This window comes from Nanorana parkeri, unplaced genomic scaffold (assembly GCF_000935625.1).
Source record: "Nanorana parkeri isolate BGI_ZX_2015 unplaced genomic scaffold, ASM93562v1 scaffold1100, whole genome shotgun sequence".
Classification (NCBI taxonomy): Eukaryota; Metazoa; Chordata; class Amphibia; order Anura; family Dicroglossidae; genus Nanorana; species Nanorana parkeri.
Window position 1 is genome coordinate 488,128 of NW_017307368.1, and position 26,830 is coordinate 514,957.

The 26,830-nt window shown below is 43.0% G+C and overlaps 1 protein-coding gene across 1 annotated transcript in view; it reads right to left on the reverse strand.

Moving 5' to 3' along the window:
* Positions 1-26,548, reverse strand: part of ZCCHC24 (zinc finger CCHC-type containing 24) — a 96,541-nt gene extending 69,993 nt beyond the window's left edge. The window contains exon 1 of the mRNA XM_018567826.1: positions 26,303-26,548. Within this exon, the coding sequence (XP_018423328.1) occupies positions 26,303-26,542 (240 nt within the window). The 5' untranslated portion in view covers positions 26,543-26,548. The remainder of the gene's footprint in view (positions 1-26,302) is intronic.
* Between the last annotated feature and the right edge of the window lie 282 nt (positions 26,549-26,830).

The following is a 26,830-nucleotide window of genomic DNA, read 5'->3' on the forward strand; positions in this document are numbered from 1 at the left end:
TTGTAAAATATTTTCGAACACTCACTTCCTGTTCAAATATTCCATAGATGTACAGTATACTACCAACTGGCTTTTTCCCAAGCTGAAAATACTATGGGGGAAATGTATCCAAACTGGAGCAGGCAGAAGCTGGAGCAGTTGCACATGGCAACCAATCAGCTTCTCTGTTCAGTTTAACTTTAAAAATAAAAGAAAGACGATGATTGGTTGCTATAGGCAGCTGCTCCAGATTCTGTCTGCTCCAATTTTGATATTCCCCTCTATGTGTTACAGCATATCAGCATTATTCAGAGCACACAAATGAGAATAACATTTCCTTTCTACTCTCAGGCTCCCGTCACATCTCTACGTGATGTGGCATGGCATGTGCGCCGCAGGGTGCGTTGCGGTAGGGCAGGCCATTCAGTTTTATGCCTACTGCATATAAATCATGCTAAAAGAACTACATGACCCTTTTTGATTCACAATGCACAATGCATGGAAATAAGCCACCATGCATTACGGTGCAATGTAATGCACATGCGACAGCTAGGTGTATTGAGTGCACTACAGCACATCTAACAGTGTAACAACATGCAATCGTGTGTGATGCGGGAGAGTGCGCAGAAACGCACACTCTACAGCACAGAAATGTGAACAGGGCCTTAATAACATTTTGTATTGTTGTTTTAAAAAAGGGGATTTCTGTATGTTTATTGATCTGATGAAACATTTTCATATTTTCCACATTGATGGCCAGTCTCTAGCTCTGCAACATGTAATCATTTTGTCTCTATGACTTATCATTGGGAAGCATGTGTCATCCTGTTACTAGCTACTGTTAGTTTTAGCCTGACTTTTTCCTGGACATGAACTCTCTACTTGTTTGCATTGTTCCTTTTTGTCAAAATGGCAGCTAACATAGAGCAAGAGGCTGCCCACTAGCTAAATGACCCAGATGTAATCTATCTCACTTTCTCTGCACATTTGGGTACTGTTACAAAGTTGGGATAGTTGAGTAGATCTGTCATACAATTTAATGCCTTTGAGGCTCATTTGCATGGCTGTTGATGGCTGTACACCGCCCAGAGCAGCGCATTTCTGAGGTGGGTATGGACAGGTATTCTTGATTAACTGCAGCCACTCAGTCTGTACAAATCAATGACAGGCTCCGTGGCTGTACTCATATGTTCACACAGAGCAAATATTATGGGGTCTATTCACTAAGCTGCCCTAGGCAGCCGAGTGACTAACGAAGTGAGCCGAACGCTGTTCGGCTATTCACTTCAGGTTGGTAAGGCTGATTTCAGCCATACACAGACTGAAATCAGCCGTACATCGGGTGGCTTCGTGTGGCTTCGGGGCGGCCGAACATGCTCAGCATGTTCGGCCCCCCCGAAGTGCAGGAGGAGTTCGACTCAGCCGATCCAACATCTGGATCGGCTAAGCCGAACCTCCGGCAGGCTACTCGCTGCTGTTCGGTCTATTTTCGTAGATGCCGAACAGCAGTGAGTAAATAGCCGAATGCCGCAAATACGCCTTTGGAAATGTTTAGTAATGACAATCTACAAACACATACTTCTAGAAAATTGCCAGTATTTTATTCTTTGCATGCCTTTCTTTTCTTTTCCTCCCCATTCTTTTTACAGCGGTCAATTTTACTAAGGTTTGATTAATCCATCTCCCTTTACTTCCTGGAACTCTGACACATGTGACAAGGGCATGTGACCATGCACATTATCTCAGGGGATGAAAATGCTTTTCCCTGAGATCTCCTGAGATTACAGATGAGAATTCCCAGCAATGCTCTGCTGATGTAAGCTTCCCAGGATGCAAAGCTTGGGCACATTACATCACTAATGCCCAAGAGGACCAGGTAGTGGAAAAACAGTAACTGTAAGTAAAAGCAAAATATGTTTGTTTAACTAATGAATGTAAGATTATGTCATAAAAGCATGCAGAGCTGCAAGCTGAGGTGATGTTTACTGAAAGGAGGTGAAAGGTTCACTTTAAAGCCTACTACTAGCCACATTTCTACTGCTTTTGGATACAATAGAGAACAATTTTATTTCAGTGTTTATTTCTGCTGTGACCCCACTAGAGACATTTTTCTTCACATCCTGTCCAACTCCTTCCTGTGAAACTCCTATAAGAAATGGGGGATGTTCTATCGAAAGTTCCAACTCCTTGAGATCTCCAACCATCTGACTTCCGGTTTACTTAGAAGTAAGAGGTTTGGCCGAGAAGGCTGTACTTCACGTACGCCACCCACGGCATTTCCCTATACACATACTACACAGCAATAAATTATTAAAAATGAACTAGGGTCAGACGAATCCAGCAATTTATTAATCTGAGTTGCCCCGCTCAAAGGCAGCTAACATAGAGCAAGAGGCTGCCCACTAGCTAAATGACCCAGATGTAATCTATCTCACTTTCTCTGCACATTTGGGTACTGTTACAAAGTTGGGATAGTTGAGTAGATCTGTCATACAATTTAATGCCTTTGAGGCTCATTTGCATGGCTGTTGATGGCTGTACACCGCCCAGAGCAGCGCATTTCTGAGGTGGGTATGGACAGGTATTCTTGATTAACTGCAGCCACTCAGTCTGTACAAATCAATGACAGGCTCCGTGGCTGTACTCATATGTTCACACAGAGCAAATATTATGGGGTCTATTCACTAAGCTGCCCTAGGCAGCCGAGTGACTAACGAAGTGAGCCGAACGCTGTTCGGCTATTCACTTCAGGTTGGTAAGGCTGATTTCAGCCATACACAGACTGAAATCAGCCGTACATCGGGTGGCTTCGTGTGGCTTCGGGGCGGCCGAACATGCTCAGCATGTTCGGCCCCCCCGAAGTGCAGGAGGAGTTCGACTCAGCCGATCCAACATCTGGATCGGCTAAGCCGAACCTCCGGCAGGCTACTCGCTGCTGTTCGGTCTATTTTCGTAGATGCCGAACAGCAGTGAGTAAATAGCCGAATGCCGCAAATACGCCTTTGGAAATGTTTAGTAATGACAATCTACAAACACATACTTCTAGAAAATTGCCAGTATTTTATTCTTTGCATGCCTTTCTTTTCTTTTCCTCCCCATTCTTTTTACAGCGGTCAATTTTACTAAGGTTTGATTAATCCATCTCCCTTTACTTCCTGGAACTCTGACACATGTGACAAGGGCATGTGACCATGCACATTATCTCAGGGGATGAAAATGCTTTTCCCTGAGATCTCCTGAGATTACAGATGAGAATTCCCAGCAATGCTCTGCTGATGTAAGCTTCCCAGGATGCAAAGCTTGGGCACATTACATCACTAATGCCCAAGAGGACCAGGTAGTGGAAAAACAGTAACTGTAAGTAAAAGCAAAATATGTTTGTTTAACTAATGAATGTAAGATTATGTCATAAAAGCATGCAGAGCTGCAAGCTGAGGTGATGTTTACTGAAAGGAGGTGAAAGGTTCACTTTAAAGCCTACTACTAGCCACATTTCTACTGCTTTTGGATACAATAGAGAACAATTTTATTTCAGTGTTTATTTCTGCTGTGACCCCACTAGAGACATTTTTCTTCACATCCTGTCCAACTCCTTCCTGTGAAACTCCTATAAGAAATGGGGGATGTTCTATCGAAAGTTCCAACTCCTTGAGATCTCCAACCATCTGACTTCCGGTTTACTTAGAAGTAAGAGGTTTGGCCGAGAAGGCTGTACTTCACGTACGCCACCCACGGCATTTCCCTATACACATACTACACAGCAATAAATTATTAAAAATGAACTAGGGTCAGACGAATCCAGCAATTTATTAATCTGAGTTGCCCCGCTCAATATGTCGTTGCTTAATAACGTGCTGGATTAGTCTGACCCTAGTTCATTTTAATAGTTTATTGCTGTGTATTATGTGTATAGGGAAATTTCGCAGGTGGCGCATGTGCAGTACAGCCTTCTCGGCCAAACCTCTTACGTCTATGTAAACTGGAAGTCAGATGGTTGGAGATCTCGAGGAGTTGGAGGTTTCGATAGAACAGGGGATGTGCAGGGGTCACCAGGAAATGAAGGCACAAATAGCAATAAAACATTGTCCGATGTTCTAATCCTTTCTCACTGTGCTAAGAATGTTTTTGCTTTTATCTTTGTCCCTGTTGGAGAGATTTCCTTTCACTTCCTATCCTACTACACGTCTACACTTCTCCCACTCAAAACCAAAGTTAATGGAAGGGTTTTGCTGTGAGTTGGGTTTTCACTTTGGGTTTACCAGTGTTTTGTTGTCAAATGTTGATACAAATCTTATATAGAAACGTGTTTTTGTTCTCTGAAAGACACGGAAATAAATGACCACAGACATACTTCCAGATTAACATTCTACTGCATTATTTTAAATCATCTTTGAAAAATCATGTTTGAAAAAAAATATGAAAACACTCTTCAAATGTATCACAAACACAAGGAAAAGCTGTGTCAGCGCCTAGATTTCCTGTTTTTCTTTCCTTGATAAACTATTGCCAGTATAAAGTCTATCTGAGGTCAAAACTTAGTGGTGAGAGGTTAGAACCTCTATCAGGTTTAACTACTGTCCATGGCCCTGCTGGGGAAATTCCCCCAATTTGTTTGTCCTGTTAACCAAATACTGTTACCGAGACTGGAAGTGAGAGAACATTTAAAAATGTAAGTTGTCATTAAAAAGGAATAAAGGGGAAACCTTTCAGTCTTGTCAATTGCTCTGGTGACAACTGTCTAAGAGGGGATTTAGCACACTTTGGAGAGATTTCCCCTCACTTCCTGTTCTATCTATAGGATAGGAAGTTAAGACTGAACTCCATCCTCCACTTCAGACTTACACAGTCATACAGGCTCCTCTCCTGTACTGAAATTACATACTCTGAACTCTCTTCACCCACAGCATGGATTAGAAGCTGCAGCAAGTCATTTCCTGCATATCTCATCCTAACAGCCAGCTCACTGCTTACATCAGGGCTGAGGACTCCTGAGAGTAGAACATAGGCAGGGTGCTGTGAGGTTCCCAGACAGCTACGTACATTTCCCTTAAAGGAGAACTATGGGGTCAGTGTTTTTCACCATAATTCTCCTTAGGGTAACGGGAGGACACAAACTAGCAAACTAGGACACAAACTACCCTAAGCTCAGTATACCGCGAGCTACTGCTCGCGGTATACTGAGACGCCGCAGCCGGAGCGGATCCCGTCTTAGATGGCGGGATCCGCCCAGCTGCGTGAGTGACAGCTGGCTCTGCATATCTAGAGGCAGAGCCAGCTGTACCCGCCCCCTTCCCCGTCCGTTCCGCCAGTCAGCGCTGGCAGATCGGAGCGGGGAGAGGGGAATCCAGCCCCTCCCCCTTTCAGAGAGTATGTGTTCGCTCACCTCCCGATCTACTGAGCCGACCTGTGACAGTCTCATTGTCACAGGTCGGCTAGAACTATGAGGTGAGTGGAAATCACTCATCTCATAGTTCTCCTTTAAGGCCCCTACCACCAACCAAGAATTGCCTGCATTGCACAGAGAAGCACAGAGGGCCAATGATGACACCACTGAGTATAAAATAACATATGTAATAAAAACAGAATTGTTTCATTTAAGACTTTTATAGGCATGTTTTTGTGGCGGGGGGGCTTACAACTGTAAACAGTTGGACGTCGTGATTGACGCTGGATTACGTGGGTGGATCATTTTTTTTGGGGGGGGGTTTAATAAAAGACTTGTCAAAAACTTGTCTTTTGTTTATATTTTCAAATAAAGGGTTTTTAAAAAAAAGGCTTGCCTCTTTTGTAAAACTTTTATTTAAGGGGGGGTGCATTTGGGTGCCCCTTTATAAAAGGGGTACCCTGTTGTGAATAACCCCCCTGCCCGCACCCCCACAACCAACGCCCCATCGTCGCGGGGACAAGGTACTTTTCCAGGCTCTGGTATAACTTTTGGGGGAACCCATGCTTTTTTTTTAAAGTGGGGTCCCTCCTAACCCTATACAAGGGACCCTAAAGGGTCTTGTATTGTTTGGGAAGGGGAACCGCAGCCTCCCAGTGCCTTAAGGGTCTGGTATGACTTTAAGGGTCTGGTGCCTTAAGGGTCTGGTATGACCTTAAGGGTCTGGTATGACTTTTGGGGGGAACCCCAGGCTTTCTTTTTTTAAGTGGGGTCCCTCCTAACATTCCTACCAGACCTAAAGGGTCTTGTATTGTTTGGGAGGGGGAACCGCACGCTTTAAAATATATATCTTTTTTTTTTCTTTACAATTGTCAGTTTTGCTGCAGCAGGTTCTATACATTGTACAGATTTGCCACTTCACAGGCAGTATAAGGGTACCCTCCAGGCACGATATTTAAAGGAATTTTTCATTTTTATTGTTAACCTTTAAATGAACCTTTATGGCCAATAATTTACATATAAGCCTTCTTAAAAGGGGACAATTGTTTTTGAAAGTTCTACCCCCCATAGGCTTGCATTGAGTTCAAGTTCAAACTTTTTGGATGTTGTAAAGTTCAAATTCGAACCGAAATCGGGCCTGTTCGGCCCATCACTAATAACAATCTCTGAATGTACCTCAGGCCTTTCAGTTTTTATTGGAGTGCACCTTGAAGTTTTTATCCCTAATTTTTTTCACCACTTCCATTCAAGAACTCATAACACTGTAAAAGAGCCATTAGTTCATGCACTGCAGCATGTAATATCTATCAAAACATCTTTCTAAGAAAGTTATCTGCACTTTAATCACCCTAACAATGAGCCCAAATGGCAGGCAAACTGCAGTGATATGGATGGGCCCTAAAGAACATATTAAGAAACCTATGAGACATCAGGGTTCATTTACTAAAGGAAAGAATATTTATTTTGGAAAGTGAAAATTGACTGACTTAGTACGGTAAGTATGTGAAGTCGAGTTCCCTTTGATTACCCAGATAAAAAAAATAGAAAATCCATACAAGGGTCTCAATAAATCTGCAATAGGTTTTATAAAGATGCTAACATTCAAATATGATACACGGACCCGAAAAATATTATTAGAAAAAAATGTAGCGCTTTTGTTCAAAGAGCCATAACAATTAGCAAATCGCTGGCTGCAGCAAAATTTGTAGCAATAACCGTAATTGATTGATTTTATTTGCATAATTGTGAATAATATAGATAAAATACATAAAACTGACAGGCATGGCTTTTTACATAACATAACATAACATAACCTCCTACGTACATACACGCATTGACATAGTTAGCTGTGTCACAATCCTAGCTCCAGCCAAGGTGTTTCATTTAAACGGATGTCATCTGGGAGCACAAGGGAGCATTCACTTTGCTAATTGAACTGTCTTTATTCCTTTAACAAGTCAGCTTCATTACATCAGCCAAAAAATGACAGGTCAGCACAATAGTCTTGATGATTACCGATTGTTATTGTTTATATTGCTAAACATGTTTAGCCGTTAGGATATTCAGGGTTTATAAGAACACAATGCAGCACAAATACAAGTAACATTAGGTAAGAGAACTCTGTAGGAGAGCTTATAAGTTAAAAGGAGCAAACACACGTTAGGTCACTTTCAGACGAGCGTGTCAGCAGAGAACCCGTTAACAGATCCTCTCTTGATCACAGCAGTACGGAGAGGAAGTCACCGCTGTGACATCCGTGTCTGTACAGTTTTTTCTTCCCTCTTGCAATGGAGGAAAAAACTGAAACTGCCAGACCCTATATCTGTTTATGGGATGTAAACAGACATGTGTCCATTTACATCAGATTTCCCCCAGTCCGGCATGATCCGGTCTGTCAATACAGATCTTGAATCAGTTTGTTTTTCCGGACCTAGCCGGGGCTAACTGGGTGTAAATGGATGCTCGTCCATTTACACACGGCTACCCATAGATTTGCATAGAGCTTCCGATTGGAACCGGCTGAAAGACTGACAGGCGAACTCGATCGGACCTCTCATGTGAAAGGGGCCTTAAAGAGGCGAGAGAGACTGAATATGTATTTCTGTAAGTTACAAAGTGAGCAATTTTAAAGCCTGAACTGATACATAAATCAAATATGGAATCAAATATGCAACGAACTTACTTTTCATAATTACCTGATAAAAATATACAAAGTGTCTTTCACGTCAGCTCTATAGATCGGGGCGTGAGTGAACACATACATCAAATCGCTCACTTCCCGATCATCTCCCTGCAGAGAGTGATGACTTTCAGTCACGGCTCCTCGCAGGGATTCCCCCTCACCTCTCTGATCCTCCAGCGCTGACTGCAGGAACGGATGGGGGAGGGGCGGGTACAGCTGGCTCTGCCTCTAGACAGACAGAGCCAGCTGTCACTCAGCTAGCTGGGTGGATCTCGACAGTATTGTCAAGATCCGTCCCGGCTGCTGCGCTCTCAGTATATAGCGAGCTACATACTCAGCTTTGGATCAGGGGAGGACGTTAGTATATGTCCTCCTGTGACCCTTAAGAGAACTATGGGATAAAAGGGTTAACCCATAGTTCTCCTTTAAACCTTAAAAATACATTCAAGTACCTTATCTATTGACAAAAAAGTATGTTATTTATGCATCACTCAGCTCAAATAATCTCTGAATTGGTGCTGACACCGTCCATCCTTCTGGAGGATGGCTTCTTTTGTTCCCCATGGTCCCTGTGTGTGTTGTAAAGTAGCCACCAGTCCAAGCTCACTCCTGTGATGGGCTACAATCTCAATACATATTAGTAAACTAAGCATGAGATTGTAGCCCTTCACAGGAGCAAGCTTGGAGCTGTGGCTACTTTATAACACACACACGGACCATGGACAACAAAAGTAGCCACCCTCCAGAAGGAAGGACAGTGTCAGCACCAATTCAGAGATTATTTGAGGATCTACAGCCAAGTGATACACAAATAAGATGCATTTTTGTTAGGAGTTAAATCTTAAAAATGCATTCAAGTACCTTAACTATTGAGTTTAGTGTCACTTTAAGGAAGTGATGTCAGCAAGTAAGGTCACTACCACTCAGTGACTAATAAAACAACCACATTCCTAAATGATGTACAGCAAGGGCTAAATCCCCACTGCTGGGCAGGACACAAAAAAAATTATACATGAATAATAGAACAAACATGTTTGTTTCACAGGCTGTTGGAGGAATGTTTTAACACTTCACTTCTTTTCCTTGCGCAGTAAACTGGCTTTTATATACAGTAATATACAGTATATCTTACACAGCAATGGATTTACAAAAACAGAAGGATGTAAAATATTTGTTTTGCCAGATATACTAAATAGTTGGATTGTGTTCTGAAACAGTGTAATTATTCCTACCGAACATCAATTATTTGCCTATAGCAAGGCGCTGGGAGGATTGCGATAACCAATTTGTAGTAGCCAAAATTCCTCACTTATCTTTTTTTTCACCCAAATATGAACACAAATAATCAAGTTCCCAGATGAATGGAATGTTTCAAGCTGCCGCTGAGTTAAATATGTATACTCTCCATCTGAAGCCTGGAGTATTTTTGCAGCTTGCAATGCAATCAGTTATTAATCTGTTTCTATTTTTGCCTATGCTAGGTCACCTCTTAATTTAACACAGCCAGCCGGGCATCTGTTATTGTCACTACCCGGTGCACAGTTATGAGGCCTAACATGCCAGTGATGAGTTGAACAGTATGCACCAATATAGTACCAGCATCACCAGACACATCGTAAGCCACAGCTGTAAGTGGGTGCTCCAAAATGACTGTACTATGATTGCATAGAAGAAGAGCTTCAAGTAATTGTTCAAGATTCTTTGTCACTACTGACCAATTACACTTGGAGAGTAAAAAAGACATTACGGCATATTATATACACTTGCCTTGGTATTCATCTTTGAGTTTCTGTTTAAAAGACATGTGATCCCTAACTGAATTACATTTTTCATTCTTTCTTGCATGTCGGTGCTGCGGATCCCCTGTAAGCCTCTTTCCAACCTCTTCATGTCAGCATGCACACCATCAGTGGCTGCGTAGTATTTATCAGGGCAGCTTTCTAAATGGTGAAAACAGTGGAATGTGCCTGTGCAATGCATGTTGGCATGGCCATTTGTAGTGTCCATCAGAAGCCCATGTGACAACGTGACAACCGCCAATAGTTACACCTATGATATGACATTCAGTGCAATTTTGCAACCTATCACTTAATAAAAGCACAAGAACACAACAGTTGATAGCTTTCTGACTGGCATTATAGGACCTCAGCTGTGTAATGGGGAATAAAACTGCTTGCTTTGCCACCTTGCCTTTAAAGTACACCTTTTGTTGGTTGCCTGGCTGTGTCTGGCTTTAGTATTTTGAACAAGCATGTAGCCAAAGTCAGAAAATGTAGAAGTTCTATACTAGCCTTTCGCAAAAAGGGTGCAATGGAACCCTGGGCTACCTTCTGGCTTCCTCAGGGATCTCACAATCTCCACACAGCATCATGTCTTTCCATGGTGCAGGGAGGCTTCTGATGTGAAGGGGTAACTTTGATATAATGAGATAACTCTGATCTGAAGGGGACTCCTGATTTGAAGGGGCAACTCTGATGTAATTGGGAAACTCTGATGTGAAGGGGTGACACTGATGTAACGTGGTAACTAATCTGAAGTGGGATCCTGATGTTAAGGGCGTTCTGATGTGAAAGATGGGGCTCTAATGTAAAGGGGAGGTCCAAGTGTGGGGGAAGAGAGGGATTCTGATGTAAAGGGGGCTTCTGATTTCAATGGGGGAACTCTGATGTCCATGAAGCAAAACAGTGTGTTTGCCATTTGTTTTGCTTGACTGATTTGGTGCAGTGACGCATGGGGGGCCTCAGCTGCCGTTGTGATGTGTGGGGTCCTTTGTAGGGCCCTGTGCGTTTAAGAGAGGTTGGGCTTCCTCCTGACAAACCTGCACCCAATTTGATCTTTTGCCACATGTGCTCCAAGATGGAGAACCTCATAGTTTAGAGTTAGGACCGCACTATATGGAGGTGCCTTGGCGCGGCTGTGCGGCTTTCACATTTTCTGCAGAAGACGTGTATCTAAACCTCTGTTTTTAACCTTAGCGGTGAGACAAGTTTTTATGCTTACTAGCTGGTGAGTGCGCTGGGAAACGTTTTGCTGCTGTGATGTCAAGGAAGAACCCCATTTTTTGTGGGTTTTTTTGCAGGGGTGTCCCCTATGAAATCCATACCAGACCCCTAACAGGGATAAGGGTCTGGTTTGGATTTTGGAGGAGCCACAGATTGTTTTTTACATTTTTACATTTACGCTTTATACATTTTAGACTGGGGTGCCTCGAGAGTTCACATACTTTTAAAAAGGTGCTATGAAAAAAAGGTTGAGAAACGGTGCTCTAAACTATTGATACTAAAGTATAACCAAGACAGCTAAGCAACAAGGAAAGATCAGTACCAGCAGCTTCCATATTTTCATTTGACAAGTTCCCTGTAAGCATGTTCTGTTCGGCTAATCTCCTACAATATCTACACAAATAGCTTCAAATATCATGAAAACCTCTTTTGAATAAACCAAGTTATGAAAACGATGTAATTTTGGGCTCTGGTCCTTTCCTTTTATCTATTATTCTCTAAAAAAATTATTTGTAAAAATGACTTGTATTCAGATTGAGAAAGAGGTTAGCCAATCACTGCACAGACCTTTGCTTGTTTTCTCAATGGAGGAGACAGCGGAGAGATGATGTTATTAGTGAACTGCTGTTGCTTTATTATTCAATCGCAGCCTTGACCAAGCTGTACTGAACTGACTGCAGCGGAGAAAAATAGCTGGTCAGGACATTGCACAGTGTCTGAAAGGGTTGTTTGGATTAGAAGGCTAACAGAATCATTTAAAGGGTTATTCACTAAAGAACTGAAGGATCCAGCCGTAGCTTCGGGTGATCCTTCGGCTCTCTTTGGCCGCCTAGTCACTATAGCCCGTACAGCAGCCGAAGTGACAGCCGAAGCACGGCGAAGTGGGGCGAAGCCGAAGTGACAGCCGAAGCGGGGCGAACGGTCTGCCGAAGGCTGGCCGTTCGGCCTGCAAATGACAGCTGGGGCGGGGGATCATTTCACGGCTGGCTCCACCTAGTTGTAATGACAGATCAGTCTCCCCAAATGACCTGGGGGCGCTGATCTGTCAATATACAATAATAACTGGGCGGAGCCGGCTGTATTTATGTGAATTTTCTGTTTTCTTCCGCTTTCCTTGGTTGTGTGCTATAAAACCGATGCGATGTCTCTGGAGGACTGGCAGTCATCTTCTGTCTGAAACGTCTAGATCAGGGGTAGGCAACCTTGGCTCTCCAGCTGTGCTGAAACTACAAATGCCATAAGGCATTGCAAGCCACAGGCATGACTCCGAGAGGCAGAAGCATGATGGGATTGGTAGTTTCAGCACGGCTTGAGAGCCAAGGTTGCCTACCCATGGGCTAGATCATGGATGGCCAAACTGCGGCCCTCCAGCTGTGGTGGAACTACCAATCCCATGAGGCTTTCCTAGATTCTCGCAGCCACAGACATGACTCCCGGAGAGAGATGCTTCATGGGATTTGCAGTTTCAACACAGCTGGAGGGCCGGAGTTTGGCCATCCCTGGGCTAGATGATACCCTACTTCCACTGTGGTTAACTTTTCCATTCATTGTAATCTCTTTACTGTTCATTAACGTGCATCATGTAATGTTGGATATTACTGTGCCCCTGCATGGGTGCTTTTGTTGTTTAATCCTTGTTTCAAAAAAATGTATACAAATAGGGATGCACAGATACTTTTCGAGTACCAATGCCGATACTTGGCATTTTCATGAGAACTACCAGGGTTGCAGCGGTTGCAGCTGGGACCTGGCTCTGGTGCTCCACCACTGTCCTGAAATCATTAGTCTGTATTGTTTTAGAAAAACTGTCACATGACAATAAACAAAAATGTATCAGTACTCGTACTTGTAAGTACTCGGCAAGTACCAGTACTCGTACTCGCAAAACTGGTATTGGTGCATCCCTTTATTTATATTTATAAAAACAAAATCATACATTAAAACAGATGTACAAATCCCAAGAGCTCCATGTGCTCCTTACAAATGACAGCTGCCTCCTAATTTTTGAATTTTTCTCTAGTATAGTCTTGGAGCTTGAAAAGTATCGGTACTTGTACTTGTACCGAGTACTGTACTTGGTATCGGTGCATCCCTACAAATTATTGTGACTGATAAAACCCAACAGATGTTCTAATCCCTTACAACTATCCAAAGCTAAAAAAAAAGTGGGGTTGGTTTTATGTATTTCTTAATCCATGAAAAAACTTTTCTAAACCAGTCTTTGTCAATCTTAATTATCACCTAGAAGAGGTACACCAAGATGTGCGAAGAGGAGAAAAGGGTATTGTGCTAGTTGTAAGCCTAAAGTAGAAGAAAAGGAGATGAAATCAAACCCACCTTCTCGGTTCTGTTTACCATCCTAATAAGGTAACACAGGTACTAGAATAGCATATGGAAATAGTCTCCACATAGATGTGCAATGCTCATTACAAGAAAGCTTAGGAGCAGAGGTTAGACTGCACTCAAGGTTCACCCTATGTCATAAAAATCACCTCACTTTTGGCATAAATGTTAAAATTTTATTTCTTAAATAAAGAATGCAAAAACCGGAAAAATTCCAAGCTTAATGAGAAGATGAGGGGAACCCTAATAGGAAATACTGGGAAGATGACAGAAGATAACTAAGGAACCCACTCATATGAGATGGGGTTCCCATTCTTGGATGGTAAGAATGCCATTTACAAAACACAGTCAACTGCTATGACCTCACCTTTTTAGGGACTATCCCAGAGCCACATTTTTTAATGAAAACCATAATATGATCTAAGGCCCCGTTCACACCAGGGCGTTTCGTTGTGCGTTTTTTTCCATGCAGAAACGCATGATAAGGGTCCATGCATTGCTATAGGGGCCGTTCACGCAAACGCGCTGAATCGTGCAGAGAAATACGCCTGGTGTTTGAAATAGTCCCTGAGCTTCTTTTGAGGCACTTATCAGCCGGTTTTGCTCCATTGACTTTAATGGAAATGCTCCAAGCATCGCGTTTTTGCACTTTTGTTTTGCACGTTTTTGCAGCTGAGAGCTGAGAAACGTGCTGAAAACACACCTTTAAACGCTATTGCATATGAACGGAAAATGTCTGTAAAAAGGGCTGCAACGTGCATAAAAAACGCGCAAAACCACGCTGAACCGCTGCCGCCCTGGTGTGAATGGGGTCTTAGATACAGTTTTAGATCTCATGCATCAAAGAAGCTTCCTTATGGAGAAATGTAAATAAATCTACTGGGGTTAATAATTAATCCGGCTATTTATTCCACCAGGTGATATAAGGTGCCACCAGGAAATATGAGCTTTTCATCATTTCTTCAATGATTTATTAGAACATAGCATTGACAAAATTACGATGAAGTGGAGTCTTTTTGATTAACTATATATGAACATTCATGAACTTGGGCCATGAATACTGATGTGAACACGGGACACAACCACAGTGGACCGGATGATTTATAGGTTCACACATAAGATATACATGAGATCAGAATTCCAGTTGGATCCAGAAGTCTCTCACACACATAGTGAAACTACTGTTCAAGTTTTTACAAATGGCTTGGAGTCCACTGGACTACTAATAAATATATGAACATCGTATAATTGATTGGCTCGAATGGTCCTCAGTTGATAGAGTGCTGTTACAGAAGGGCCGCCAAGGAGTCCTAATTTATGAGTGTGTTCCACGGGAAGAACATCTCGTTTAATGGTTACAAAGGAACCACCTAAAATACATTTGCATCCCAGTATATGCCAGTAGCAGGGAAAAGAAATATTTGGATTAACGATTATCCCCATTAGACTATTAATATTTTATTCTTAGGAAAACTTTTTTGATGTATGAGATTGGGATACCCCAAATAGTCAGGCCGGACAGGGCAATTTTGGCTTTTCACTCAATTTATTATTAATAAAAGGGGTTTTGTATAGACATATGTACACAGATGCACATCTTCGCATCATATGTTAAACTGTATTATGATTTTTATATCAATTTTAGGTCTATGTTAGTCCCCAAAAAGAGGATGTTATAGTAGTTGGTTTAGCACATGAAATAACCGGGGAGACTCCAGACTTTGTTCAGCTTAGTAGCCCCACTTTTTTCTTCTGTTGGAATATCAATGCCATTTACTACCAATGTCCCTTGTGCTGTAGTATGATAGTTGCCTGCAGCTTCTGCTGCACCCCATTAAAAAAGTAGACTAGATGCACTGAATGGGGCAGAGAAATACACTGCTCTATGTTTATCACATATTTTTAATGTCCCTGGAAATTTGGTTGTGCTAAATAAAGCAGCTCCACTACAAAGCTTGGCCACACATGACATTTGGTTATACACAGCTCCAATATTGGAATTACCCAGAGAGTACTGAAGGTCTGGATCATAAGACTAGAGGCTTTCATGCATGAGACTCTTCTACTATTAATCAAAGTCATCTTTCAACATAGTATAAGCTAATCAGCGAAAAAGAAACTAGCAGTTACTGTTGTGAAACTTTCACACATGGGTTTTCAACAGTTAAATGGATGAGATATGGCTCTTCATGTACCAATTCTTAAAGGGTTATTAAACCCTCATTTGTTTTTGCATATATCTACTGCTAGTAAGCAGTAGACATATAGTAGAAACCTTCCAATAGGAAGGTTTTTGTCCCAGGACACGCCTCTGCTAGCAAGCAGTAGATATATGCAAAAAGATTAAAAAAAATTAAACTTTTTGAAAGGGTTAATACTTACCTGTGTCTCCGCCGTGCGCTCCCATCCGAACATCTGAAAAGGATCTTGGGGCGGGCGCATGAGCAGTTCAGATGTTCGGCCAGGAGACGAGGAGAGACACAAGGTAAGTATATGGAGCAGCGTGCACCCGCACAGACTCCGTGGGACATGAGCAAAGAGGAGGAAGGAGGAGTCAGCAATTGGAGACCCGCACCAGCGCTGGAGGGACAGCTAAAAACTACAGGAAAGAAGAAGAGCGGATTAAGAGGTATCATTTAAAATAAATCCTTACTTTAGCACTGGGGGGGCTTTAGACTTTAATGTCACTTTAAGTTCCCTGTAATATTCCAGTGCTGTATCACTGATGGAGCCTCCATAAAATGAGTTCATTCTTGAACTATGGAGAGTCGGCTTCACTGAGCATTTTCTAGCTGGATTCGGCACTTATTCCTGGCAGATCTGAGCAAGGAAATCAAGAGGACTGAGCAGGCATAACTTGGCTCCAATATTAGTTTTGGCTGAAGCCAACAGACAGATCATGAACAGGTTTCTTTTCTATGTGTGCTTCAGTACAGTCCATATATCTGGAATATTCTATTTTCACCATATTCCTAGGTGTCTAGCATCATTCAGAGGATTCAATAACAGGGTCACCTGCAATGTTGAGTTGAATATTCTAGTGTACTATACAAAAAATATGTACCAACACCACCACCGCTGTAAATGAATCCATAGTTACTAGCTATCCTAGATTTCTTTGAACAGTGTCAGCTTTTAAGGCTTAACCCTGGAAGGTTTTTGTCCCTAGACACGCCTCTGGTTTACTGCATTGCCAACAATAGCTTAACATCCCTTCTCTGCCTTTTTACATTCAATTCTGCTGATATACTAAAGCTGAACTTTAAATAGGCATAGAAAAACACCACTTTATTTAGGTTGTGTATTCCTTTAAATTAACTAAATACATTTTACATACAACTAGCATAAGTACCTGAATATATCTTAATATCTTCTTTCTGTTATCTCATGCAAACCAGCAAACAGACAGAGAGGGAGAGGCAGAAATAACAAACAACTAGGCTCCGCTACATACACATAGTCCCCGTTCAAACTGAGCGGTTTATCGCACAAATTTCCACTCCAAAATCGCGCATATTTCCGCGCAATATGTAGTTCGTCCAATGCATTTCAATGGAGCTGTTCACATCTTACAGCTCAATGTCGCCTGTAGTTTGTCCCTGTAGCCTGTCGCTTGTACATGACCCTTTTTTGTGCGGACGATTTTGCTACTGATTGCATACAGCCCAATACGAAAAGTCGTGCGATGTTAGCGCGACAAGTCGCACGATATCGCACATATAAAATTGCGTGAAAAAACGTGCGATTTTCATGTCGCTCAGTGTGAATACGGCATATACTGTACTTACAGGGAACATGCTGACAGGAGGAAAGAGCCGAGCAAACAGTGCTGATGACTAAACAGTGTATCATTGTCCAATCAACAGAATGTGAGCATGGAGGTGGCATCACTATATTCCTTAAAGGAGAACTATGGGGAGAGTGAAATGCACTCATCCCCATAGTTAGAGCCGACACATGCCAGCTCTATAACTCAAGAACTGAGTGATCACAAACCGCTGATCACTCAGCTCACGGCTTCTCCCTGCAGTGAGTGATAACTGCCAGCCACTGCTCGCGCCAGGGATTCCCCCCCTGCCCTCTCTCTGTTCCTCCAGCGGTAGTGGGATGGATCCTGATAATATTGTCGGGATCTTTCCCAGCTGCAGTGCTACTTTGCGCTGTCAGCAAATATCGGGCAATGCATTCAATTTTTTAGATGGTAAGCTCTCATGGGCAGGGCCCTCCTTACCGACTTGTCTTGTTTTGTATTGTAACTGTAATGTCTCTCTTATATTGTAAAGTGCTGCGCAAATTGTTGTTGTTATAGAACTCCGGTTTAATAATAATAATAAATTAATGACCCCCTGACGTTTGTAGGCAAATTAGCTATAATTAGCTATAATTTTGCGCTGAAGTTGCTAGAGGGCCAGACCATTATAAATAGGGAAGCAGGTTGTTTACCACGACAGTAGGTGATTTTTTTCTGAAGATATGGCTAAACAACGCGATTTAACAGCCTTTGAACGTGGGATGATTGTTGGCGCTCGGAGCCATGGAGCGAGTATCAGCAAAACAGCAGAATTCGTTAAATGTTCAAGAGCAGCTGTTGTTAAAGTGTTTAAAGACTGGACTGTCAGACGAAAATCTGGGTCTGAATGCGCAAATTGTGGCCATCAGCGACTAGTCAATGTTAGGGCAGAACGGAGAGTGGCAAGACTGGTAGAAGACAACAGAAGGGCAACAGTGCAGTGTCAGATTCCTCGCATCACCTTTCAACATCTCGTGGAGTCACGATGCGGCCCAACAAAGTAATCTCGTGGAGTTATCTCGTGGCCCAACAAAGTACTGATGGGGTAGTCATAATAATCTGGCCACTCAGTGTATATATCTTCTTAGAGTTTAGCTTTAATTATACCATACATACTAAAAGCCACACTCTGGGGAAAATTATCATTTACACACCACACTGGGTGTATAAAATATCATGAAAAAGCTGTCTGTTGTTATGTGTAGAGGGCTGCTGTAAAGTATAAAATCTTACCTTACAGCACACCATCTACACACAACGCCCAGCTTCTGGGCACTGAGGAAAGGGAGAGATGTGAGCAGTGAAGCTCCAGTGGCATCACCCACCCCTCCTCATTATTGCTAAGACATTCAATGACTGGAGGAGAGGAGGGGGCAGGGATGAGACATCATCTCTCTTCTTCCAATCACAGAATGCCTTGTTTCCTTAAAAAAATATAAGGCACTTTGTGAATGGGCCACAGTGCCCTGAAGCTCAACGTTATGTGCAGGAGCAGGAATGCTACAAGTTCATTTTTTATACTTTACAGGGGTCCTCTGTACATAACACATAGCTTTTTAATGACAATTTACACATCCAGTGTGATGTGTAAATGATAATTTTTTCCCCCTGGAATTTGGCTTTAAAGTGACTTTAAAGTCAAAAAAATGTTTCCCTCCCCCCAATGTTAATGTCAGCACTTACCTTAAATGATATCTCTTATTCCGATCTTCTTCTTCTATCCTGATGTTTTCATCTGTCCCTCCAGCGGTGCGGCGGCTCTCCGATCCACCGCTGACTGCTCTGTCCCTCCGATCCAGCGGTGTCTGCATGTGGGTGCATGCGTCCATAGACTTACCTTGCGTCTCTGCTCGTCTCCCGGCCGAGAATCGGAACTGCGCATGCGCCCGCCCCAAGATCCTTTGCGGCCGTGCGAGCTGTTCCTGATTCTCGGCGCGGGAGCGCGCCGTCCGGCAAGTCATTAACTGACTGACAGTCACGGCTCTCTGCAGGGAGATGATCGAGAAGTGAGCAAATTATGGTATGTGTTCGCTCACTTCCCGATCTATTGAGCCGACGTGTGACAGTTTCATTGTCACACGACGGCTCTAACTATGAGGATGAGTGATTTTCACTCACCTCATAGTTCTCCTTTAACTATTAACAAAAATGTATCTTGTTTGTGTATCACTTGGCTGTAGATCCTCAAATCATCTCTGAATTCATGCTAACACTGTCCTTCTGGAGGGTGGCTACTTTTGTTCCCCATGGTCCCTGTGCGTGTTGTAAAGTAGCCACCACTCCAAGCTCACTCCTGTAATGGACTACAATCTCCCATTTAGTTTACTAATTTGTATTGACATTGTAGTCCATCACAGCATTGAGCTTGGAACGGTGGCTACTTTACAACGCACACAGGAAACATGGTGAACAATAGTAGCCACCCTCCAGAAGGAAGGAAAGTTGCAGCACATATTCAAAAATGATTTGAGAATCTACAGCGGAGTGATACACAAATAAAATACAATTGTATTAATAGTTAGGGTACTTAAACGCGTTTTCAAGATGTAACTCCTGAGTTTACTGTCACATTAAGTATAACATATATACTTAATACAAGGTGAAGAAGTAATCGTGACTGATTGTTGGTGAAATACATGACACTAAAAGCATTGGCACCAGTGGCAGAACTATAGCCATAGCGACCCAAGCAGCCACTATGGGATGCAGGGCACAGGGGTCCGGCCAGGAACAAAGGGGTCATCCTGATGGCATGCAGGCCGCCAGAGTCGATATGGCATTGCAGGCTGCTGGCTGTCACTGGCGGCTCTGAGGAGGTGCGCGCCACTGTTCAGATCACTGGCAACCTGTCAGTGATCTGTGCAGGGGTGAGGTCCTCCTGACAGCCGCTGCTGAGTCAGTGACAGCCAGCAGCTCTGGTGGAGGAGGCCGGGGCCTGGTGGCGGCTGTGGAGAAGGAGGCCAGGCGGCAGTGGAGGAGGCGGGGCCTGGGGGTGGAGGAGGCTGACAGCAGATCAGGGCTGACAAGTAAGAGGTGTGCAGGGGTGTGACTAGCCCACCTGAGACCCTGCAGATCCCACCATAGGCTCTCCAGTATCACTCTCAGGTGGGCTGTGTGGGATCTCAGGTAGGCTCTGCAAGGGACGTAACCAGAAATCACAGGGCCCCATACAAAATTTAACTATGGAGCCCTGTGATTTCTAGTTACACCCCTGATTGGCAGGAATGCTTTCCTCAATTAGTAGTACAGAAAGTTTGGAGTTAAGTTAAACCCTTTATTGGCTATCTTAACTCATCTTCCTTAGATCCCTTCTTCAGGCTGAAATGTATAAAGTCAAACAAAGGGCTCAAAGGAATCCCCAAAGCTTGCATCTCTAATATGTTAAGTGAGCCCATAAAGGGTATGACTTAAACTCCAAACGTTCTGTACTAATCGATGGCAAATCTCTCCTGCCATTTAGTAGCACAAATCAGTTGGCAGTGACACACTAATTGACTTATATTAAATGACTTTGATGGATTCATTACCATTTTGATGGCTTCACAAATGTCTGCTACCATTAGGCTGTCCAATGAACTGTAACACCTCTTGTATCAAACGTGTTAAAGATGGGAAGGCTGAGATGTATTTGTTCAGGCCACATTAAACCATGTACAAAAGTCCCTTAGCACATAAAATGCCGACCATCCCCCTTCTGTATCATTAGGGCAGCCCTGTGCACTCCCCACTCTCCAGCACACCAGGAATACTGAATAGTTTAACTGTTAAGGGTAATTTGTATTCTGACAGCATCATGTGTTGTGTTAAAGAGGAGTTATCAATGTGTATGCTCTATTCACTCTTGTTTAGATAGTCTTTCATTAGAAGCAGCTCAGAATGCAACGAGTGCTGCTTAGCAAATGATCAAGGCCTAGGAAGCAAAGTTGTTCCATATCCTCTATTAGATAATCATAGTGTCCTCACCGCAATGTATCTCTATGTCAATGTCCACAAATAGCAGCGTGTGACCTTACATACATTAATTCATTATACTCATAACTAGAAGCAATATAATTGAGCTTCTAACGCTCACAATAGTTACACGACTCTTGAATCAGATCATTCACATCTGACATGAAGGCTTTTTTTGCTTGGTATGCATGATTAGATTGTTTATAATATGAATGTATGTGTGTCTTCATAGCAAATCATATACCTACCCCTAATTGGAAAGATAGATCATAGAAGAAGGCATCCAAGTAATTGGGATATCGAAATCCCAGAAGAAAACTGTAATATATTGCAGCTTACCACTCCTTAGATGTGGTGGCTGCATTAGTTGTCTTTTTCAGCCTAAGTACGTTTTCTGCAAGCACAGAAAAATACCTGTTAAATCCTGCCAGAAAGCCAATGTCCTTGTGACTTTGTTGGCACCATTAGGCAATGGTGATGAGAAGAGGAGGAGGTGTCTGTAGTCCAAATCAGGAAAGCTGCCTTAAGGTGCCCACACACCTTGCGATAATCGTACGATAATCCCGGGAAATCCCGCGATCGTACGAATATCGCAAGTTGTGTGGAAGGCGTGTGACCTCTGCTACTGTAAGGTCGCACGACTTTTATCTTAGGAACATGTTCGAAAACCCGCCGAGAATCGTACGATTGTCTGCGGGTGTGTGGCATGTTCGTAAGACAAATGCCGCACGGGCCGGTGTGCGCAAGCGCACACTGCCCGTTCAGCATTGCGGTCATCGGAAGCCGCCCCTCAGCGGGGTGGGCTTGCGATTATCGCAAGTACAACCTGCCTGTCCAAGATAGGCAGATCGTACGTTTTTTTAATTACCTTACAACCATCGCAAGACAAAAGTCTTGCGATGGTTGTAAGGTCTGTGGCCAGCTTTAGGTGACAGCCCTGCCCCTTCACAGATAAAGTGCGGTGAGGGGTCATTGTCACCCAAGGACAGGAAGTGGGTTACTTGCAGGATCACCAAGTGAGATAAAAAAAGAGGCCAAAAGAAAAATGAATGCAGCTACCACATCTAGGGCCTGATAAACCACAATATATTACTTCAGGGGTAGGCAACGTCAGCACGCAAACCGTTGTGGAACTACATATCCCATGAAGCATTGCAAGACTCTGACAACCTCAGCCATAATGAGCCAAAGGCATGAGGGGATTTTTAGTAGTACAGCTGGAGCACCAAAGTTGCCTATCCCTGTATTACATTTTTGTTCTTGGGTTTAGATACAATTTTACTGCACCACAATTTCATCCAATCAGCAACACCACAAAATGGCCTGATTACACAAAAATATGGTCAGCATAGCTTGTTTGATTCCATGTTATGTTTAACCACCCTCAAGTTCAATATTTACCAACCTGCTATTAAAAAAAACTCTGCGTCAGGCTTACTACACAGAACTGAGCTGTCATTCAAGATTTTACATTCAGGGCTCACATACACAGGCAAATGGCTGTCTTCAGAGGGAACATGATACTGCCTGCTCTTATATACCCTCTACCCTGCTGTGAATGCAGTCACTCAGGCACATGCAGTGTAGGTTGCAACGCCATTGCACTTCACTAGACAAAGCTATGTGTCATCCGTATGGTCGGTACCCATGATACGAGTGACTCAGTTATACCCCACTGAAGTGTAACTGAGCATAAAAGTACCCGACATCAAGCTTGTAGAAGATGACTATTCACTGGTACACATAAGCTCTACGGCCCTGTTCACATCTTAGCACTGGAAACCTGACCTGCTGTTTTCCAGGCCCTGCTGTCACAGGATGCCTTTTACATCACCCCACATCCAACTTCCTAAAACTGCCGCATGCAAGGCTTTGTTTATTGCAGAGTTACGCAGATGCTGAAGTGTGAATGGCAACATTGACCTCACAGTGTTAGATATGCAATGTACTTATATCCAAGGGCGAGAAAACGTACAGGAAGGTGCAGAGGTGTGACCAGACCAGAGTACAACCTGAGACAACCAAACAGTTGTTTCTAAACTAAAGACAAACCAAACGCTATTCAAAAGTTACTAAATGAGATCCATGTAAGATTGCTTATAGAAAGAGAGGGTATATGATATGATGAAGATAGAGTAATAGATTATCACTGGTTTACTGCATACATGACATCGAATTCCTAGGAGCCATCTGCACAGCATATCAAACCCCTATGAAGGCCTACTATAGTGAGAGATATTGTATTCTGATAACTGTATGAGATTATTAAATGTAAGGATAGTATTTAGTGAATGATTTCCCTTTCTTATTCCACAGGCCTTCATTTACATTTTAACCACCTTTACAGACCAATCTGTCCAGCAAGATTTACACTTCCATGGGTTGGGACAAACTATTAAGCTGCATTCACCCCTATTTTTAGATTTTTGAGTGCTTTTTTTTTACATGTTTTTCCAGGCATATTCAGGCTTGAGCATTTTTTTTTGCTTGAAAGAAGGTTTGGTTGGAAAAAGTTGAAAAATGCTAATTTTCAGGCATTTCTCTGGCGCTTCCATTGACTTTTATAGGGCCAAAAACGCTCATATGCCTTTTTGAGTGTCAGGCATCACTCTCCAGGCGCCTGAGTGCTCATATGTAGAATTAAAAGTATAGGATTTTAGTTGTTGAGGGTTTTGGAGCTTTCAGCTTCAAGCTACAAAACGCTTAGATGTGAATCAGAGCTTATACTGATGGGGGGGCTTACAATGGTCACTTTTATTCATATTGTTCCAGGGATGGCCAAACTCCTGCCCTCCAGCTGTGGTGAAACAACAAATCCCATGAAGCATATCTCTCCGGGAGTCATGTCTGTGGCTGTGAGAATCTTGCAAAGCCTCATGGGATTCGTAGTTCCACCACAGCTGGAGGGCCACAGTTTGGCCATCCCCAGTTTAAGCCCTTTATCAAAAGAAAAAAAAAACGAATGTTTTAACTGCCTAAAAAGTGTTCGCTGAATGGGGGGCTTTCATTTGTTTGTAGCTTACTTAAGCTACATTCACACAAGCCATCTGGGGTGGCTACTTTGCGGTGTTCAGAGGTGGCTAAACCCCACCTCTTGACACAGCTGGACTCAGTGCTATGGCCACATACAAACTAGCCGATTAGCTGCAGCCAGTTTGTGTCTGGCCAGAAATGCATTTCCTGGAAGCACACAGTTGCAGCCAGGGTTGGTCAGAGGCAGTGGCACCCCAGACCATTGATTTGTACAGAGTACACACCTGACAGCTGCTGCTGGTGTTCGTGGGCGCTGTGTGTGCTTTCAACAGTAGCTTCAGCAACAAGGATTTTAGTGATCGTCACAGGCGGCCTCCCTTTGCTGGCCATGTGCATCTAGCCTTAGCTCATCTTTATGTATGGACAGCTTAAGATTACATGCCCATCTAAAACTACCCTGACAACACTGCATTGATTAAACTGCAGAATGAACAACGTTGTCACCCTGTTAAAGGTAAATCAATTGATCTATCAGCAGGATTAACAAATAATAAAACTATGTAACCCAGGGGAGGAGGGGCTCAGAAAAACAAAAACTGCTGTGTTATGCAGCATACATGTAATTGTTTTGCTTCTGTCCACTGTAACACATAATGATACATAAGCAGCTAAGAACAGGATATGATAGCACCCATCTGCACTTTTCACACCATGGGAGGGATCTCCCTGCTCTCTGTGGCAGGGAAAAATGTTTGCTATAACTCTGCAGCCTGTAATCAAAGGTGGCTTTTGCTGCAAGCAGAAAGCCCCTTCATGTTAGATAACAGACTTTTTAGGTTAAACCTTTGCAAATTGACCGATCGTACAACGATTCTTCTTTCACTCACCATTTGCGGTACATCATAAGATCACCACATAAGCTATAAGAAATAACACAAGGCCTAGTGCTAACATCACAATGTAGAACAAGAGGGAACTGGATAAATATTCCCAACCTTCCTTTTGATTTAAGATTTTAAATTGGACTTTTATTGGCCCTTACACTATCTATCCAGCAAGCCAAAAGCAAAGATCTCTTCCTGTGTATAGGCAGCTTCAGAGGCCGAGATTCTGCACAACAAATCCATAAATTGAACCCACAATAAGATTTCTCTGCCATTTCTGGTTGGAATAATTATATACATGTGGAGCATATCTTGGAAGTCGGATCTTGCTGTTCTGATGAACAGCTGACCTCCGAATGCACTACTGCCCGACATTTTTAATGTTCCTTAAGAATATTTGGATGGAAAGTTTGTTTTTGAAAGCAGTCTGGGAGATTCATATTCCGGGAATACTTTGAAGTTTGCATGCAAAAAAAAAAAAAAAAAAGAAAACCTTAAATTGTTATTAAAACTTTTATAGCACGCTTGGATAAAGCTGATGGAATTTTCTTTCTTTCTTTTCGTTGCAGGCCCTGGATAGATATTACTGTCTGGGATCACTCAAAGGGAAATCTGTGTAACCATTTGTCTACAAGAGCAGCTGTCAGGGCAGGCTTTTGTTAGCTCCTGCCAAGTCGTTTTGGCGCTGACTGGGTTAATCACACTGTCAACAATATTATCCTTACACTTCCCTGGACTCTGGCTGATCTAAAGCAAATAAAGGAATTTTCTCCGCAGACCAATGCCAGATGCCCTAAAATAAAACTCGCTAGGCAAGGCAGAAAATGCTTCTTTTTCTCTTCTTTGTATTGAGCCACATTAAAAAAAAGCTTGCTAGGGCAGCGCACATTTGACACCAAATATCCACCGAATATACAAGGAAGACATTTATTTATACTGAAAAGGAAAACTCCCTTTCTGGTCTATCAGTCCTTGCAGCAGTGATTGGAAGTGCTGATGTTTTGCAAAACTTTTCAGAGTTTATACAACTTGCTGATGTTATGATACGCTGAAAAGCTACATTGAGCATTCAATATCAACAATGCAATGAGAGAAACGGTGATTTACTAAATACTGTACATATAAATAGGTGTAGATTATAGTCACTGGAGCAAATAGAAGGAAGGGAGGCGTAGTAGTAGTTTGCAGATGACATGTATTGAGACAGGACAGAAAAGCAGAGATTAGAAAAGGATACAGTTTATATCAAGTGAGCAGTTAGTTCTGGTGACAGACAGAAGGAAGGGGGGGATATGGGGGATGTAAGGGACACACCTCAGTCCTCTGGAGCTGCAGGAAGTTGCTGAGATAGCTGGAGTGGATGGAAGAGTTGAGATCTGGGGGGCTCTTGGAGTAGCTGTTCAGATCAGGGTGGGAGGCATTGCTGGACTCTGGTCTGAAGGCATCAAAGGCACTGGCTTGATGAGTGTCTTGCAGGGAAAGATAGACCCAGTTGAGGAGCTGGGCAGGCTGGTAGACTGAAGCAGTGGTATCTATGGCTGACAGCAGGCTCATTTTGCCCCCCTTCAGTTAGAAGAAAAGCCCCCCTCCTCCTTTCGGGCACAGTCTTTCTCTCTTTCTTTCTTCAGCCCCTTCCTCCCTGCCCCCCTAGCTTTCCTTCCTATAGGGATCTGGCAGAGGACTCAGTAAGGGCATTGCTGCAAACTTCTCTCTGCTAAAACTTTTCCCAAATTTCTCTGCAATCCGCTATGTGACTCCACGGCCCCGCCCACGCCGCGCTGCTATTGGCTGGCCCGGCTGCCTCATCTGCATTGAGTGAGGGGAAGGTCGGGGCTGTTCTCC